Genomic DNA, 19,943 nt, shown 5'->3' with positions numbered 1-19,943 from the left:
GATCATTCCACTCAGTAGTTCAACAAACGCTAGGACCCTGATCTGCAGATTCCATTCAGTGTTATTACAAACAGGACCCAGATCTGCAGATTCCATTCAATGTTATTACAAACAGGACCCTGATCTGAAAGTTTCACATGGTGGTTTTACAAAAAGCTAGAACCTTGATTTGATGGTTTCAGTATGTGGTTTTACAGACAGCTAGTACTCTGATATGAAGGTGCCATTCAGTAGTTTTACAAACAGGTAAGGCCCTGATTGAATGGTTCCACTTAGTGGTTTTACAAATAGCTTGGACTCTTTACTGATGGTTCCACTTAGTGGTTCTACAAACAGTCTGGACCCTGATTAGAAGGCTCCACTCAGTGCTTCAGCAAACAGCCAGGACCCTGATCTAAAGGTTCCACTCAGTGCTTCAGCAAACAGCTAGGACACAGATCTAAAGGTTCCACTCATTGGTTCAACAAACAGCTAGGACCCAGATCTAAAGGTTTGACTCAGTGGTTCAGCAAACAGCTAGGACCCAAGTGTAATGGTTCCCCCTCATTGCTTTTGCAAACAACTTAGACCATGATCTGACAGCACATTATGCAACAGGTTAATTGGATCTATGCAGTTTGCAGCAGGGAGAACATATTGTTTTCAGAACATCAGTATTTTTGTTGACCTCTTTTTGGTGAAACCTTGACATAGCAATCACTTTGCATCTGTACGCATGTCCATCTATCCGTAGATGAAGTAGTCCATACCCTAAGTTAACCTGAATAGAAAGGGGTCTCTTACTTCAGTGATCATTGGTCATGTTGGTAATTTATCAAGTCTGATTTAAGTGCTGTATACTTTGTTATCTTGGTAATTTATAAGCCCAGTTTAAGTGCTCTATGCTTTGAGAAATAATGGTTTGGACATATTCACAGGAACTTACCCATTCTCACAGAAGTAATGCATGTTTGGTAGTACCATATATCAGTATTAATGCATATATATTAAATGCTTGTTTGATCAGACATACATAATACAACACTACTTCACTATAAGAAGTTTCACTATTACATGATTCTGGTGAGGATGGATCCCATTTCATTGTATAGTATTGAAATGGTATGTATTATATGTATTTAATTACAAGACTGGCATGCTAATGTTCATTGTTTGTCATTGACACTGTTTTTGTAAGGGAGTCCTGTGTCTTTCAGAATGTCTGTTAAGTCCTGTTATTTTAGGGCTTACGGTAAGTCCTATTACTGTAGGAATTACTGAAGTCCTATTGTTGTAGGAATTACTGTAAATCAAATTATTGTAGATATTAATGTAAGTCATGTTACTGTAAGGATTTCTATAAGTCCTGGTATTGTAGAGCTTACTCTAAGTTCTAATGTTGTAGGAATTACTGTAAATCCTATTAATGTAGGAATTTCTGTAAGTCATATTATTGTAGGAATTAGTGTAAGTCCTGGTATTGTAGGAATTTCTGTAAGTCCAATTATTGTAGGAATTACTGAAGTCCTATTATTGTAGGAATTAATGAAATCCTAATATTGTAGGAATTACTGTATTTATTATTGTAGGAATTACTGTAAGTCCTTTTATTGTAGGAATTACTGTAAGTGCTGTTATTATATGAATTACTGTATTTAATTATTTGTAACACCATTACATTTTGTTAAGTTGGTAGATTTGGTACATTTGTGACATTACATTGTTTTGCAATGTGCTAAGTAGCAATACATTTTGTATTTATTTTCAATTTATTTTAATAAAACTTTAACCAATTCAGTAATTTGTATGTATGTAGCACTTCTGTGATTTATCATTTGACCTAATTACGTACCTCTATTTGACCTTATAAATAATGTTTCTTTATATCCAAGCAAAAAACAAAAATTCTTAAAGAATTTTGTATGCAAGAAATCTGATTTAATAATTATTATCATGAAACAAAGCAGTTAATGGAACAAATATATAAAAAAAAATTTATTATATTTCTAATTAACCTAAATCCACCATGTAGACCAGTCTGTTTTTTTTTGGTTATGAAGTATTGAATCAAAGTATAAAGCATATGTGGATTTTACGTGATATGCAGTGTTGATCTGCTAGAAAGTCAGCATTATTACTAAGTAACCAGTTAAAGAAATTATATACAGGATATTTGCTTGAAACAAGTGATTAACATGTACATTTGAGTTGGGGCAAAATATACTGTTTAACAGATTGAACTAGCAGATTTCTTACTAGATCCCATGCAGTGTCTGCAGTTTACCCTTTATGTTCTGCTGTGTTTTATATTAATGCAGAAAATGTAAACATTTACATAATTCTCCTTCCCAATTCAAAGTAAAATAGTATATTAAGAAAAAATAATTATTTGTGCCTTATTGGATTGGAACTCAAGTCATCTGTAATGGGAGACAGCCATCGTTACTGCTCGGCCATGTAAGCATCCACAAATAGCTTCAAATTTCATGGTTATCTTGTTATCAACATTGCAGTGAAATCATTGTAATTCATTCCGGGGAATTATGACTTTTTTTTACTTGGAAACTCCATTATCTCATGGCCTAGCATAAAATTAGTGCAAATTATTTTCTCATCTGGGGATGGCGAGAGACAGCTATAACTTATTTAGTGCAAATTATTTTCTCATCTGGGGATGGTGAGAGATAGCTATAACTTATTTAGTACAAATTATTTTCTCATCTGGGGATGGCGAGAGATAGCTATAACTTATTTAGTGCAAATTATTTTCTCATCTGGGGATGGCAAGAGACAGCTATAACTTATTTAGTGGCAGCATTATCAGGAGCATGAGTGTTGTAAAGATTGTTAAGGTGCTATGTAAAAAAAAATGTCTTATTTCGTCTACATTATAGTGACCACATTTAATTGTTACAAAATGTCTAAAGTTTGAAGTCTTATGCACTAGAAGTTCCTGTCACACATGCATTGAGCAGATTCAAAAATGCCATTCACGTACATGAGTTTCATGGAAATCTTGTCTCCCAAAAATAGTCTATTTATAAAATGTGTTTATTAAACAAAAATCGTAATGAGCATGTGCAGGTAAGATGTTTGAAGACAGCTGACAATTAAAACATTACATTTGTCAAACTGGCTGGAATTTGAGAAATTAAAAGACCAGTTGAAAATTGTGAGTGCTTTTCATGGATTGTTCTAGAAAATACTGTACCATTACATTCCTGTCATTTCTTTCTTGCTGTCTTCTGCAGGAAAAGTCAAAACAAGTAAGTCTAACCAAATGCTATGCAGTAAGCATGTCTTTGTGTTGTCGGATTTATTAAATGCCACTCACTCCCCAGTGTTCCTACCATTTTCATTTTTTATTGCTTGCTTTTAATGTTTTTATTTTTAGGAAAACATGTTTGACTTTTAGTTCAAAAATCACTTTTGCTTGCCAGTAATTAAAATAATTTTGCACACACTTTTTCAAGTCATTTTTAGCTTTAGTGATATCAGTTTTATTTTCTCTCAAGCTTACTTTAAATATTAAATAATTAGAGCTTTGGCAATACAGTGATACATGCAGATAATGTTTTTATTTTTATGCGGATATTCTATTCTTAAGACTAAAGTTCAAGAAATTTTTGTTGATACATTTTATTTATTCATTTCTATGATTTTTCATGTGAAAAATGTTTTAACATAGGAAAATACAAGAGTTTCCTGCATAAAATTTGATGCTTAAAAAATGCAATAAATGGAAATTTTATTTTCTGTTTGGGCATGGTGATTGTATTTTGCCTAAGATATTTGACTATTTGACTTTACAATAGTTTGCCTTTATACAAAGTTATATTGTTGCCCCGAGTGTCCGAGTGGTCTTAAGCGCTCACCATTACAGATCACTGCCATCTGACCTCTGTCTGCGTGGTTCGAGTCTCGGGCTCGACTAATGTGGGTATGTGAGAAAGCTTGCCTTTAGCTTCTCGTGGGTTGGTGGTTCTTTCCAGGGTTTCTGGGTTATTCCTCCACCATTAATACTGGCTGCCATGTATAGCCTATCTTGTGTTGAAAAATGGTATTAAACCCCCATTACAACAACAACAACAACAACAAAGTTATATCCCTTGTTGGGTTTGTAGGGAAATAAATATTACACAGATCAGATTTGTAGTAATAATTTTAATTCATGTAAATTATATATATTTTGTCATGTCATTACAGTTTTTCATTTAATTTAGTAAAATAATGCTATTCTAAAAAGAAACAAAGCAGCAGTACTAAACTTCATGTTGCTGTTGACTAATTTGTGTACAGTAGTTTGATTTAATTATGGAATCCATAGTGTTAGCACCATTACATCAGGTATTGCCTTACAACAAGGGGCTATATTGCTTATGTACCAGCACTAGGTGTGATGCATTCACAGTTAAAGCAATGATGACTTGATAATAGCTTATCGGCACACTGCACAATGAAAGAGAGAAAAGTCACTGAAATTCACCATGTAGATACCAGTTTCAGTGTAAAAGGCAATAGGTCAAAATCTATATGTAATACTGTATTATTCATTAGGTCTCATAATTGTTTTTAGCTTCAAATAAATGGAATGACATTATTTCTTTGAGGGGAGCAGTCATGACAAAGTTTTGCATGCTATAATGGGAAGGCTATGGATTTTTAATTCTAGGTTGAAGGAACTGCACACTTTGTTGTATTGTGCCATTGGGTTCTGGGAAAGTGGCATGAAGTATTGCATATACATGAAATATCATAGATACACAAATTATAACAAATACTGGTATATATAATTATCAGATACATGAAATGCTGTGGATGCATGAACTATATAGCAAATGTCAGTATATTAAAGATACATGAAATATATACATGAAAAGTATAATGTGTATTAGATATGTAAAATATAGCAGATAAATGAAAAATATTGTTGTATTGATTGTTTAGGAGGAGGATGGTATTAATACAGTGTAGGAGGAGGATGGTATTGATACAGTGTAAGAGGAGACTGGTATTGATACAGTGTAGGAGAAGGATGGTATTATAATACAGTGTAAGAGGAGACTGGTATTGATACAGTGTAGGAGGAGGATGGTATTGATATGGTGTAGGAGGAGGATGGTATTGATACAGTGTAAGAGGAGTATATTGATACAGTAATAAGATGTTGGTATTGATCCAGTGTAGGAAGATGTTGGTATTGGTACAATGTAGGAAGTTGATGGTATCGATACATTGTAAGATGTTAGTATTGATACAGTGTAGGAAGATGATGGTATTGATACAATGTAGGAAGTTGATGGTATTGATACATTGTAAGATATTGATACAGTGTAAGATATTGATACAGTAATAAGATGTTGGTATTGATACAGTGTAGGAAGATGATGATATTGATACAATGTAGGAAGTTGATGGTATCAATACATTATAGGATGTTAGTATTGATAGTGTAATATATTGATACAGTAATAAGATGTTGGTATTGATACAGTGTTTGAAGTTGATAGTATTAATACAATGCTGGTAGATGATGGTACTGATAGTGTAAAGATGTTGGTATTTGTACAATGTAGGAAGATGGTGGTAAAGATACAGTGTCAGAAGTTGATAGTATGTATTTTACATTGTAGGAATATGATGGTACTGATGCAGTGTAGGAAGATGTTGGTATTGATACAGTGTCAGAAGTTGATAGTATTGATACAATGTAGAAAGATGATGGTATTGAAACAGTACAAGAAAATAATGGTATTGACACAGATTACAAAGAAGAAAGTCATTTGATAAAATTGTCATGAAGTGAGGGTTTTTTCCCCCATCGGATTTATTTAAATGTAGGTTATTGTTCAGTCATATTGAATCAAAACAACCATGTTCTGGCTGATCTGGCCTTGGACCTATGTCAAGGCCAGTATGAACACATCCATTTAATAACATAATAATGTCATAATAAATCTGACCTTGGAACTATGTCAAGGCCAGTATGAACACATCCATTTAATAACATAATAATGTCATAATACATCTGACCTTGGAACTATGTCAAGGCCAGTGTGAACACATCCATTTAATAACATAATAATGTCATAATAAATCTGACCTTGGAACTATGTCAAGGCCAATATGAACACATCCATTTAAAATCGTAATAAAATCATACCAGATCTTTATTGACCTGTGACAAGGCCAGTATGAACACATCCATTGAATAACATAATAATGTCATAATAAATCTGTATTGACCTATGACAAGGCCAGTATGAACTCAGCCATTTCAAATCGTAATAAAATCATAATCTTTGTATTATATGATAATGCAGGAAATCATGGGAGATAGGGGAAAGAAAACTTATATATAGATATGTATAAGAAACAAGATATGATGTGGATAGTGTGTACTTTATTGTATACTAGGTGTGATCTTGGTATCACATCTAGCATAAATTTGCCACAATGTTTCATGAATATTTGGAGTCACTTTGACCTACTTTTACTAATTTATGTTATCTCTATAGTCGACTGTCACATTTAGTCATAACGTTTTTGACAAAACTACAGACCCTGAAGTGGGTAATTTGACTAAATTGGTATTCCATTTACATTGCATTCACATCTGCATTTCATCTATTATCTCATCATTTTTCCACTATGATTTCAGAAATGCATTCAGATTTTGCATTTATTAATTCCATAAATCAACTTCCATTTTCGCTCATTTGGAATAAAATGGAATGCATGTTCATTCCAAATCAAGTTTTCCATTTTGGAGAGTGCTAAAGGGAGAGAGCTATAGCTTTAATATCATGTCTTTATTAAAGTGTGCTTTAATGTAATAGCAAATGTACTAATTGCAAAACACAGCACTGAATTTATAATTGCATTTGCTTTTAGGTATGGCACAAGATATGTTTGAATTTGTTTTGTACAAGTAGACATTGTACATGTAGACTTTTTTAGTCATGCTAAATGTTAACTAATTGATATGCCTGGATGATTATCATTCTAGAAATTCCAGTGTTGGATTGAATTAGACTTATAATGAGTTACTTTATATTCAGGTCATTTGGTAGCATATTTAGTCTACCAAATTCATTTATGGTGATCTGTATGCAGTTGAAGTTTGGTTTGATTTGTTAACAGATGAATGTAATTAGCTGGAAGAACCTTGATTCTTTTCATTTCTTTTTTTCTATACAGCCGTTGCAACATTTAGCACCACATCCTTTTCCTTCTGTGCTTAAAATGGTATATAGGCTTGATTCCACATGCTTAATATCTTACAGTACTTGGTTCAACTAAAAATTTAAGGGGCCATTTTACTGCAGTGCTCACTTGATAATTTTTTTAAAAAAATCTTACGATTCTGGATGGAATTGTCAAATGACAGCTTTTGCCTGCAAAATGATTTTAACAATCTTTGGATTAATATTGATAGAACCAGTTGTGTGGGTTTTTGTTGTTGTTGTTGTTTTTGATTAAGGACAACTATCAGGAACAAGGATGTCTAATGTTCTCTCAATTTTTAAAAAAAGATATTAAACAGAATTTGAAATTAAGAGAAATGGAGAAAATGCCTGTACAGTCATGGATTTGTAGAGCAGTGAGAATGAGAAATAATAGTGAATTTTTTAAAATTATGAATGAATATCTGTTATTTTGTTTTATGAATACATATTTGTTATTTTGTTTTATGAATACATATTTGTTATTTTGGTTCATTAATATATATTTGTTATTTGCTACATAACTTATCCAGCTGTTTTCAGATTCAATTAAGTCAGTTATAAAATAAATTCATCAAAACATTTTCTTTCCTTTCAGGAGGTTTCCCCCAGGGCTGTATAGCATTTCGAAGCATTTCTCCCAATATTGAAAGAGATGAATCAGGGATAAAGGATGATTCTGGCATGCAGGATGTACAATACACAGAGGTTTGTAGAATCAGCAATACTCAAATGATGCTTGTATCATATGCAGTTCACAAAGAAATGTAAAATGTGATTACACAGAGGTCAGTGCCATCTGCATTACAGCAACATTTGTAAAATGCTAGTGTATCTTGGTTTGCAACAAAACCAACATGTGGTGTTCTTGTATCAGGTGCAGCACACAGATATTATAAAATATGAATTCACAGACCCTGAGGTATACCAAGTGCAGTTTAAAAAGATTTGTAAATTGTAAATAGTACATACAAGTTTTACCACATGCACTGAGATCGAAACCATATAAAAAAAATACACAAAAGGTTTTATAAATGAAATATTTGAGGATTTAACCACATACCGCACACAGACACCAAGAGGATTTAACCACTTGCAGTACACAGACACTAAGAGGATATGACCACTTGCAGTACACAGACACCAAGAGGATATAACCACATGCAATGCATGGACACCAAGAGGATATAACCACATGCAGTACAAAGAAACCAAGAGGATATAACTACATGAGTACACAGACACCAAGAGGATATAACCACATGTAGTACACAGACACCAAGAGGATATAACCACATACAGTATACAGACACCAAGATTAGTAAATTTAAAATATTCAGATGATTGTATCAGCTGCAATACACAAAGGTCTGAACTATACACAACACACATAAATTTGTAAATGTGCTAAACACAGGTTTGAATCACGTGCAATATACAGATATATATAAAATGTGAATGCACATAGGTTTATATGGAGTACTCCAAGATTAGTAGTGTATGATAAATGTACCACGTGCAGTACACACAGATTTGTAGAGTTATTAGAGATTTTGTAAAATACTTTGACGTTTATTGTAAATGCAATACACAAGTAGAAGTTTGTAGTATCTGAGATACACAGGTAGAAGTTTGTAGTATCGGTGACATGTAATTAGAAGTTTTGCAACACACAAGTATAAATTTGTATTATCTGTGATAAACAAGTATAAATTTGTATTATCTGTGATAAACAAGTATAAATTTTGTAGTATCTATGATCAACAAGTGGAGGTTTTGTAGTATATGTGATACACAGGAAAGATTGGTATCATGCAGTATACAGATTTGCAAGAAACAGGAGTTTGTATCATTAGTAAGACAGAGATTTGTATCATTAGTAAGACAGAGATTTGTATCATTAGTAAGACAGAGGTTTATATCATTAGTAAGACAGAAATTTGTATCATTAGTAAGACAGAGATTTGTATCATTAGTAAGACAGAGATTTGTATCATTAGTAAGACAGAGATTTGTTTCATCCATGGATTCATCAAATTTGAATACACAAAAGAATTGCACTGTAGACTATACCACTTTGTTCCATGTGTAGTAAAACAATTTGTAATTTTGTAATTGTAAATACATGAACTTGACACTATGTAATGTACACGGGTCTGTATTATCTGCTATACAGGGTATAAACCATGTATGGTACACAGAGTTTTGTACCATTTTGTCAATCCCTATGGAAGTTTGTACTATCTATAATTCACAAAAAGTTATGTCCTGTTTAGTACAGTTTAATATAATGTAATAATATGTTAATGCAGTTTAATACCATGTAACACCATGGTAATACAGTTTAATACCATGTAATACCATGGTAATACAATTTAATACCATGTAATACCATGGTAATACAGGTGGTAAATACTGGTAAAACTAAAATATTACTTATCTCAACATGGCAAAGAAGGACAAATCTTGATAGTGATGAACTATGTCTGACATGGAAGGATACAAATCTGCAAATGGTCTGTTATGATAGACTACTTGGTGTTCTGCTAGATAATAACCTATCATGGACTGAACATATCAAACATATCAGTTTAGTACCATGTAATACCATGGTAATACAGTTTAATACCACGTAATACCATGGTAATATAGTTTAATACCATGTAATGCCATGGTAGTACAGTTTAATACCATGTAATACCATGGTAATACAGTTTAATACCATGTAATACCATGGTAGTACAGTTTATAACCATGTAATACTATGGCAGTACAGTTTCATACCATGTAATACCATGGTAGTACAGTTTAATACCATGTAATACTTTGGTAATACAGTTTAATACCATGTAATACTTTGGTAATACAGTTTAATACCATGTGATACTATGGTAAGACAGTTTAATACCATGTAATACTATGTTAATAAAGTTTAATACCATGTGATACTATGGTAGTACAGTTTAATACCATGTAATACTATGGTAATACAGTTTAATACCATGTAATACTATGTTAATAAAGTTTAATACCATGTAATACTATGGTAGTACAGTTTAATACCATGTGATACTATGGTAAGACAGTTTAATACCATGTGATACTATGTTAATAAAGTTTAATACCATGTAATACTATGTTAATAAAGTTTAATACCATGTAATACCACAGTAGTACAGTTTAATACCATGTAATACTATGGTAACATAGTTTAATACCATGTGATACTATGGTAAGACAGTTTAATACCATGTAATACTATGGTAACACAGTTTAATACCATGTGATACTATGGTAAGACAGTTTAATACCATGTGATACTATGTTAAATAAAGTTTAATACCATGTAATACCACAGTAGTACAGTTTAATACCATGTAATACTATGGTAACACAGTTTAATACCATGTGATACTATGGTAAGACAGTTTAATACCATGTGATACTATGTTAATAAAGTTTAATACCATGTAATACCACAGTAGTACAGTTTAATACCATGTAATACATGTAATACCATTTACTTAGACAGAGAGATTGAACTACATGCAATAAGTAGGTTGTTACAGTTTACAAGTCACATGGGTTTGTACAGTTTGTACAACATTGGTATTTATGCAGTGAAAACAATTACACAAAAGTTTGTGTGTGTCATTTTGATTTTTAATGTAGCTTTAACAATTTTTCAGTCATATCACTTCATTGTCTGCAGTGTGACAGTTTATAGTGATTTCAAGCACTGGGGCATCATGCTGTAAACATGTAGCATCATGTCCCACCCATTCACATTATCCTGACACCAGGCTGACTAGTCCTAGCACTAACCTCTTAATGCTATGCGCCTAACAAGGCAGCTGCTAGTGCCATTTTTATAATCTTTTATATGAATTGGCCAGGCAGAAAAATTTGTAATACTGGCAAAACACAAAAGCTATTGTCATGTTCAGTATACTGTATGTACTTACTTACAAGTCCAACTGCAGATTGCACAAACCCAGATCTGCTGTTGCATAAGTCACCAGCAGATCTGGATCTGTACAGTTTGTTAGGAGTAGTCAGTAGAGCAAAAAAACAACAACATTGACCCAGATCTGCCAGCACATTATGCAATGGTAGATCAGGGTCTGTGTTATTTGCAGTCAGACTCAACCAATAAGTAAGTATACCGGTATATGGCATATGCTGGACTTGCATAACATAAATAAGAATGGTTTAAACTTTTTTTGTTCAGTTTCAAACCACATGTAGCACAAAAAGCTTGTAAAGAATATATTGACATTATAAATTTTGTACATTGATGCTGACTTATTGTGTGTAATTTTTCAGGAGACATTGGTAGAGTTTCTAGAGCTTGCAGCCCATAATCTGGAGCAGGCAGAACGCTACGAGGTGATTGGCGAGGTGTACAAACTCGTCATCCCAATATATGAGAATGCCAGGGACTTTGAGGTAGGTTGCATACTTTGGTATAATACCAGGAACATTTGAGGTAGTTAGCATAAGTGTTATGAGAATGATATGGACTTTGAGGTGGATATCATACTATGTTATGAGAATGGTAGGGACTTTGAGGTAGATGGCATACTGTGATATGAGAATACCAGAGACTTTTAGGTAGGTTGCATGTGCTGCATCTCATACAAAAAACTGTTTATGTTGCAAAGCTGGGTTAGAATGCATGTTAAAAGTACACTTGGGACTCTGACAGTTCTATGAAGTGTGGCATTCAATTTAACACTGTATATACACATGTGCCAAAAGTTAAGTTACATGGAAGAAAAATAGTTAAAGAAAAGCAGCTATTATTGTAAGGAAATGACAATTGTCTATTTTCCCCCATTTAACAAACAGATGTTCTTTTATCCATGAACCTCAGACTATTGGCATGTACATTACCTGCATACTGGATATGAACAGCTATTCAAACTATTGGCATGTACATTACCTGCATACTGGATATGAACAGCTATTCAAACTATTGGCATGTACATTATCTGCATACTGGATATGAATAGCTATTCAAACTATTGGCATGTACACTACCTGCATACTGGATATGAACAGCTATTCAAAATATTGGCATGTACATTACCTGCATACTGGATATGAACAGCTATTCAAACTATTGGCATGTACATTACCTGCATGCTGGATATGAACAGCTATTCAAACTATTGGCATGTACATTACCTGCATGCTGGACATGAACAGCTATTCAAACTATTGGCATGTACATTACCTGCATACTGGATATGAACAGCTATTCAAACTATTGGCATGTACATTACCTGCATGCTGGATATGAACAGCTATTCAAACTACTGGCATGTACATTACCTGCATACTGGATATGAACAGCTATTCAAACTATTGGCATGTACATTACCTGCATACTGGATATGTACAGCTATTCAAACTAACCAATTTTAAGCTGGGGGCTGCACAATTTTTATTGGAAATCATTGGGGTGGGGGATCGGGTTTCTTGGGGATGTTTTTCATGGTGTAAGGCATTGGTATAGATAAGGTTTCACATAAAATGGCTGGAAACTGATTGAGATCAAAATGTAGTCCCAATGATTGAGATCAAAATGTAGTCCCGAGAATTTACCAATGTGTAAAAAAATCTAGGTAAATATGACATGATATTTATATCCAATTACATTGCAGCAGACTCAATCATAATAATTGGAATTCTATCTATTGTCTATCTATCTCTCTATCATCTGTCTTTCGATCGATCGATCTCTCTATCTGACTACCTATCTATCTATCTATCTGTCTATCTATCTATTTATCAATCTTATCTATCCATCCACCCACCCACCTAGATGTATTGTCTATTTTCTAACATTTAGGTATCACTGAAACATGTATATTTGCCACTAGCCATCACTGAAACTTGTACATTTGCCACTAGCCATCACTGAAACTAATATGTTTGCCACTAGCCATCACTGAAACTTGTACATTTGCAACTAGCCATCACTGAAACTTGTACATTTGCAACTAGCCACTACAAGCTATAGGAAACCCCAAATTGCTGTCAGTATGAATCAGATTTGCGAGGTTGGCTATAGGAAACCCCAAATTGCTGTCAGTATGAATTAAATATGCCAGGTTGGCTATAGGAAACCCCAAATTGTTGTCAGTATGAATTAAATATGCCAGGTTGGCTATAGGAAACCCCAAATTGTTGTCAGTATGAATCAAATATGCCAGGTTGGCTATAGGAAACCCCAAATTGCTGTCAGTATGAATCAAATATGCCAGGTTGGCTATTGGAAACCCCAAATTGCTGTCAGTATGAATCAAATATGCCAGCTGTTCATCCATAACACGCCAATCATATATCATTATTTCTGAGATTGCACTGCTGATCATAGCCATCTTGCACCAGATGCTTGCATTGTTCCATCTCTAGACAGAAAGTCACAATATTTGCTTTTTAACCTAATGTACCCCAAAAACCAATGCCCTGTTAGGTCCTATTGTATGTTTTCTACTGCTACACAAATTTTAGATGTACATTGTCAGTACATGTACACCAGCATGGTTGTACATGTGACTTGCCTACAGTGCAGGTAAAACAAGACCAGTAAGTTGCTATATTTATAGTAACAGATACATATGTAGCCTATTAACATAGTGATGTTGCCATTGTAGTGTGTTCTGCTAAGTTCAAAGTCCCAGTAGGTTGTCATACTTAAATGAAATTTTCCCTCAGGTGGTCTTCAGAAGATCCCAGTCCTATCATGCAAAGCTTCAAGAAATGTAACAGTGTCCTCCATTGTATACAAGTACAGAAATGGATGGAAATATAGTCTTTTGGTTTGTTTTTCCTTCAGAAATTTCAGCAGAAAAGGGGCTTTTACTGATCCAGGTCAGAGCTTGATTTGAAAGGAACATTTACCAAGGTATTGATGAAGACAGGGTGCTCCATTTCTTAATGATTTCTGAAAGGTCATGGGGTCACCACCTGTCCAGGCAAGCCGGATTGGCTTGCCACTGTGTATACTTGGGGAAGGCACTTATCACCAATTTTGTAAGCAGATAGCCAAAAAATGTTAAAATGCTATTGAAACCCATCCAGTGGCCAACCAATTCATCATGCCTTCACAAATGCAATCACTTCATCAAGTTAGATTCTGCAAAGTACACTTTCAGCATGTAATGTAAGTGTGTTGTTTGTGACAGAGTGAGATGTTTGTTGGTGTTGTCGGGTTTTAACGCCATTTTTTCAGCACATGATAGGCTATATATGGAGGCCAGTATTAATGGTGGAGGAAGAACCCGGGAAAACCCCGGAAAGAACCACCGACCCACAAGAAGCTACTGGCAAGCTTTCTCACATACCCACATTGGCTGAATCTTAGACTCGAACTGCCGCAGACAGAGGTGAGATGGCAGTGATCCATAACGAAGAGCACTTTAGACCACTCGGCCACTCGGGGCCCCTGACATGTTTGTAATGTAACTGTTGTTTGTGACAGAGTGAGATGTTTGTAATGTAACTGTTGTTTGAGACAGAATGAGATATTTCTTTTACATTTTGTTGGCATTCTGAGTTCCCTGTTTATGAATACTTATGCTCATCTATGTTACTAACATTGATACATCTATATAGGATTGTGATTCTCATTGATATATCTCCTATAGATCTATTTCTATGTGAATGTATATGCGGACACTTGTAAATTAGTGAAATAATATTGTGTAGCTTTCGATTTAATGCAGTTAGGATAACGTGAAATTTATGTTTCAGATGATATGTCATACAGAATTATAGCACAAGGTTCAAGGTCATGGTAATTTTCACTATAATTATAAAATTGCCTTTGCTACATAATAAAATTAAAGTGTACTGTATAAACCAGTATAACATAATTGGTGTTATTCATCTGACTTCATGGGAGCTGAGGGAGAGCATCTTACTTGTAATCCATGGGTCACAAGTTTGATACCTGCCCATGTCAGCCTTGGTTATGTTTCCTTGGTGTGACCTTCAGAAAGGTGCTTGGATCTCATTTCCTCGGAGTGCTGTAGACAGTGATGTGTTCAAAGTGTCATTAAAACCCACACAAAAACCCATAAAGTTCACATGTTAAACACTTGTCATCTTGCCTTCCAGAAATTATCCCAGTGTTATGAAACCCTGGCTCAGTCATACTCCAAAGTGATAGAGGTCATGCAGTCAGGAAAACGCCTGCTGGGAAAATACTTCAGAGTGGCTTTTTTTGGACAGGTATTATCTTAATCAAGTGACACATTGGGAATGAATTTTTATTAAGGATGGCTAATTGCATTTTAAATGTATTCATTATGCAGTTTACCAGGATTGGTGACCCTGCAACAGGTTTGTTTTAAGTTGACATTTATTACAATAAGCCAAAAGATAAAAGTTTCTTTGAAAATAAATATAGCTATTTTGTTCTGAATACTATTAAAAACAGACAAAGGAACATTAATTATAGCATAATTGTCTTCTTTAGATGCAAAGCTATCATAATATGGTGAATTATTCAGGATTTTTTTCAACACTTTCTTTGTACATTTGATAAAAACAGATTTTGATTTTCATGTGAGTGTCAGTCATGTCTTTCTACATGCATCACCAGGGATAACCATAGATGTTGCAGATACAGGGCATCATATAAATGTGATATGACATGATCCACACAAAGTAGCAATCCAGGCAACATAGTCAGTGACTGCCATTTTGACCAGTTATACAAAAAAAAGAAAATCGGCATCACACCCCCCCATATACTTATTTGAAAACTTCATGTGTTACAAGTAAAGTATCAACTTGTGTGTCTTCTTTCCATTTAACTGTTTAAGTTTAGTATGTTCTTGCTTTTTCTGAGTAATTTCTGCATCAATTTAATGATTATTTACATCACTAATTACATATCAGACCATTAGATCCCCACCAAAAATTCATACATGGTGCTTGTAGCCTTTTCAAGAACCAGTTTTTACTAGTAACAAAAAAGTTTGTTCCATATTTCATCCAGTAAAAGCAGAGAGAGAGAACCTATACTACAGACTTGGTTTTGATTCACAGCTTTAATAGAAAATAAAATCTACACTATTAGGAGTGCAGCCTCACTTATCCACAACATAATGTATTTATATATTTCTTCATTCAACAGGTGCACACTCCCACGATGCACACTGGCGTCAGTACATTTTTTCATTAAATACATAACCACATTAACATTAGGAAATAACCACTTCTACCTCCAAATCCAGCTGTCCTTGAAAAATGGAAAATGCTTTCCATCTATACATCATATATACAAAGGGAAGTAACTATCACAGATTATCGAACATGCTCGACTACAAGTTGAGTCCATTTGCAAAAAGCAAAGACCCAGATGTGCTGTTGCATAATGTACTGGTAGATCTGGATCTATGTAGTTTGATACAAGTAATTAGATAGAACAAGCAACATAGTTCCAGATCTTTAGGTGCATTATGCTACAGCAAATCGGGATCCTTATTGTTTGCAGTTTAACTCAAGTTATAAGCAAGTATATATGCTTGCTTGCTGTCTGTAATTGTCTAGGCAATTGCTCCATAAGATTTAGATCTCTCTTCTGGGAGGCCGTGTCATGTAAATGGAAGCTACAAAAAGTTGGCTGATTGTGATTGTGCTCGTTAACTAAGTCCTTTATAACTTGAATTGAAACAGTACATTCAAAGGCCAGACTCTTGGAAATTGCTTGTATTATGTTATCCAAATCCAGAGTACTCCAATCTGATAACCAGCTTTGGCCACACATTGTCCAGTAGCATGTACGCCTCCCCTCCCCCAACAAACTGGCATCTGTATAGATTGCAGTTTCCAGTTACATGGCTTCTAAAGGTATTCTCACTGTTAACTGCTGGATGTCTTGCCAATGAAGCAGGAAATGCTAGATTTCAGTCAAGATCATAATTTGCTGGTCTTAATAACTCAAGCTGGGAAGCCACAATACCAATAGTACTATCTGCAGAGGTTGCATGTAAAGACAGCTGATGCAAATCAGGTCCACTGCCTCACTGGGAATGCTAATGAAGAGTTAAAGAAACTCTCTCGCTGAAATGAATGACCTAGCAGACAATGCCTCTGATGCATAAATGATACGGCTAATGTGTTTGGGACATGGTTGATATGCATTAAAAACACCATACATAGAAGAACAAAATTTTGAGAAGGGAAAAGATCAAACTTTCCACATTGACTGTCCTCCCTCAGCTTCAGATGAGGTAGAGAAAGTTGTTCACATCATGAATTGAAACCACATTTACTGAGTGTTTTTTGTAGAATATCATCCAGGTACGCCTCAGTCTCTGAGGTGGATGACATCCTGAAGTGGGATATGGTACAGTGCATCTTGTGAAAGCCCAAGCATGGAGGTCATACTGAAGGACACAGAATTTGTACGCTACCCCACGGTAACTGAAATGAAGGCACTTGTGTGAAGGTACTTGGTGAATAGGTATGTTGAAATATGCATTGGACAGGTGGAGACTGATCCTGTATTTATGTGGTTGTGTGTCCTACTTTGCATTCTTTGTCCAGGAATATAACATTATATATAGAGGTTGGCAGTGTCTTGTGTTATCCCAGGGCTGGTGGTCTAATTGGGAGAGATGGATGGATGGGTGGCACTGTTGATGTCAGATATGGTCAACCACACTGTATATGTCAGATATGGTCAGTCTGGCTGGACAGCCAACCAGCATAGTCTGCTGTTGCTGTTTAGAACTGTCAAGCTACATGTGGTTCACCAGTCCAAAAAGATCAAGTCACACACACCAAAACTGTAAAATGATTTGTTGGATGGATGTACCGGTTTTGGTGGGCAGCAAGGATGGTGTACGTCATATGATTTTTTATTTCTGTAGCTTCAGCTTGATCAGAAGTAATCATCGCAATAGGTGTCATTCTAAGTATCATCACCCAATGTGGGGGCAGCATCTTTATGTCCCCCATAAAATTTGCCAACAATTTCAAATCCAAATGGACACTTAACACTTTGTGTCCAGATGATTTCAAATGTGCCCTTCCCTCTCTGTGCTTTTAAGCTGCCTATGTTTGTGTCTTTCCTTGATAACGTAACTTTAATAGCACTATATATCACTATCATTATTTGTACTTGCTTGACATCTCTGAAATGATAGAGAGAAAAAACAAGCACTGCAAAAAATAAAGAAACTAATTAGGCAAAGTTGCATTCCTGAGATGACTTATAAAAGTGATGTGCTGTCAGGTTCTTGACTGCACCTCGATCCTGGGCATGACCTTACATCTGGAGCTGGATTTGCCCAGGAATCATTGACATGTAGGGAAATATCTAGGTGCAGGATGCCACAGGAATCTCCCTCACATGGATATTAACATATTATGTTATGTTGTTCACTTTTGGAGAAGTTCATTATTTCAGTGGAACAGTCATATCGTACCTACGATGTAATGTGGGTAGAAGTTAAATGCTCAAGCATTTCTCCTCTTTTTACCATTCTTCTAATGAATTGGACAGAAAGAAAATTTTGGGCTAAACGATAATTCTGTGATAATACATATTCAAATCACATTACCCTCCCACCCTTTCTCACAAATGGAAGCATCCTGTTTAGGGTTTCATTCAAGCTTAAACTGGTAAGCATCTGGGAATGGGCATGGGGAGATACTTCCCTTTGTTATATAATGGATTGATGGAAAGCTGTTTTTTTTATATTTTGAGGAGGGCTGAATTCAAAGGTAACAAAAGTTATGTCCAGATTTGAATGTGATTCGGTATGTATTATCAGAGAAACATAATTTACTTAAAAAATGTCCTCTTTTTTCTTGCTGCAGACGTACTTTGAGGATGATGATCAAAAGCAATATATCTACAAGGAGCCAAAGGTAACCAGTCTTGCGGAACTTTGTGACCGACTTAAGTCACTGTATGAATCCAAATTTGGCAGGGACAATGTACGCCTCATTATGGACTCCATCCAGGTAATTTGGGGGTGGGAAAATAAAGTAATTTATAGATCTTACCATATGCATTGTCATGGTATTGGAAGTTTCATTGCCATGTGTGCAGTTAATGAGCAGGGGTTCAGCACTCATCCCAATCCTAGGCATTTGCTTGATTATGAACTCTACTTGTCATAGACCAGAAGTCTTTCATCTGTTGCTCATCATCTGTCTGTCGTTTGTCATCCATCTGTCTTTTAGCACAAATTTTTTTGTTGCTAGTCCTCCTATACTACTTGGGGGATTGCCATGAAACTTTGCACACACATTCATCCCATGGTCTAGTTGGTCCTAAATGGAGGATTGCCATGAAACTTTGTACACGCACTCATCCCATGGTCTAGTTGGTCTTAAATGGAGGATTGCCATGAAACTTTGCACACGCACTCATCCCATGGTCTAGTTGGTCCTAAATGGAGGATTGCCATGAAACTTTGCACACGCACTCATCCCATGGTCTAGTTGGTCCTAAATGGAGGATTGCCATGAAACTTTGTACACGCACTCATCCCATGGTCTAGTTGGTCCTAAATGGAGGATTGCCATGAAACTTTGCACAAGCACTCATCCCATGGTCTAGTTGGTCCTAAATGGGGGATTGCCATGAAACTTTGCACATGCATTCATCCCATGGTCTAGTTGGTCCTAAATGGAGGATTGCCACGAAACTTTGCACATGCATTCATCCCATGGTCTAGTTGGTCCTAAATGGAGGATTGCCAT

At 35.1% G+C, this 19,943-nt stretch overlaps 1 protein-coding gene across 4 annotated transcripts in view; it reads left to right on the top strand.

Annotated features, from left to right (window-relative positions):
• LOC149799359 (dedicator of cytokinesis protein 11-like) overlaps window positions 1-19,943 on the top strand; it is a 236,498-nt gene that overhangs the window by 161,136 nt on the left and 55,419 nt on the right. For all 4 annotated transcript variants that reach the window (XM_089958681.1, XM_089958680.1, XM_089958683.1 and 1 more), the window contains 4 exons: window positions 7,804-7,913; window positions 11,532-11,654; window positions 15,336-15,449; window positions 19,053-19,199. In XM_089958681.1, coding sequence (XP_089814807.1) covers window positions 7,804-7,913; window positions 11,532-11,654; window positions 15,336-15,449; window positions 19,053-19,199 — 494 coding nt within the window. The remainder of the gene's footprint in view (window positions 1-7,803; window positions 7,914-11,531; window positions 11,655-15,335; window positions 15,450-19,052; window positions 19,200-19,943) is intronic.

The sequence above is a fragment of the Sinohyriopsis cumingii genome, chromosome 5 (genome assembly GCF_028554795.1).
Source record: "Sinohyriopsis cumingii isolate HCF-2022 chromosome 5, ASM2855479v2, whole genome shotgun sequence".
NCBI classification, from domain to species: domain Eukaryota; kingdom Metazoa; phylum Mollusca; class Bivalvia; order Unionida; family Unionidae; genus Sinohyriopsis; species Sinohyriopsis cumingii.
This window is presented reverse-complemented; position numbering and strand designations above follow the sequence as displayed.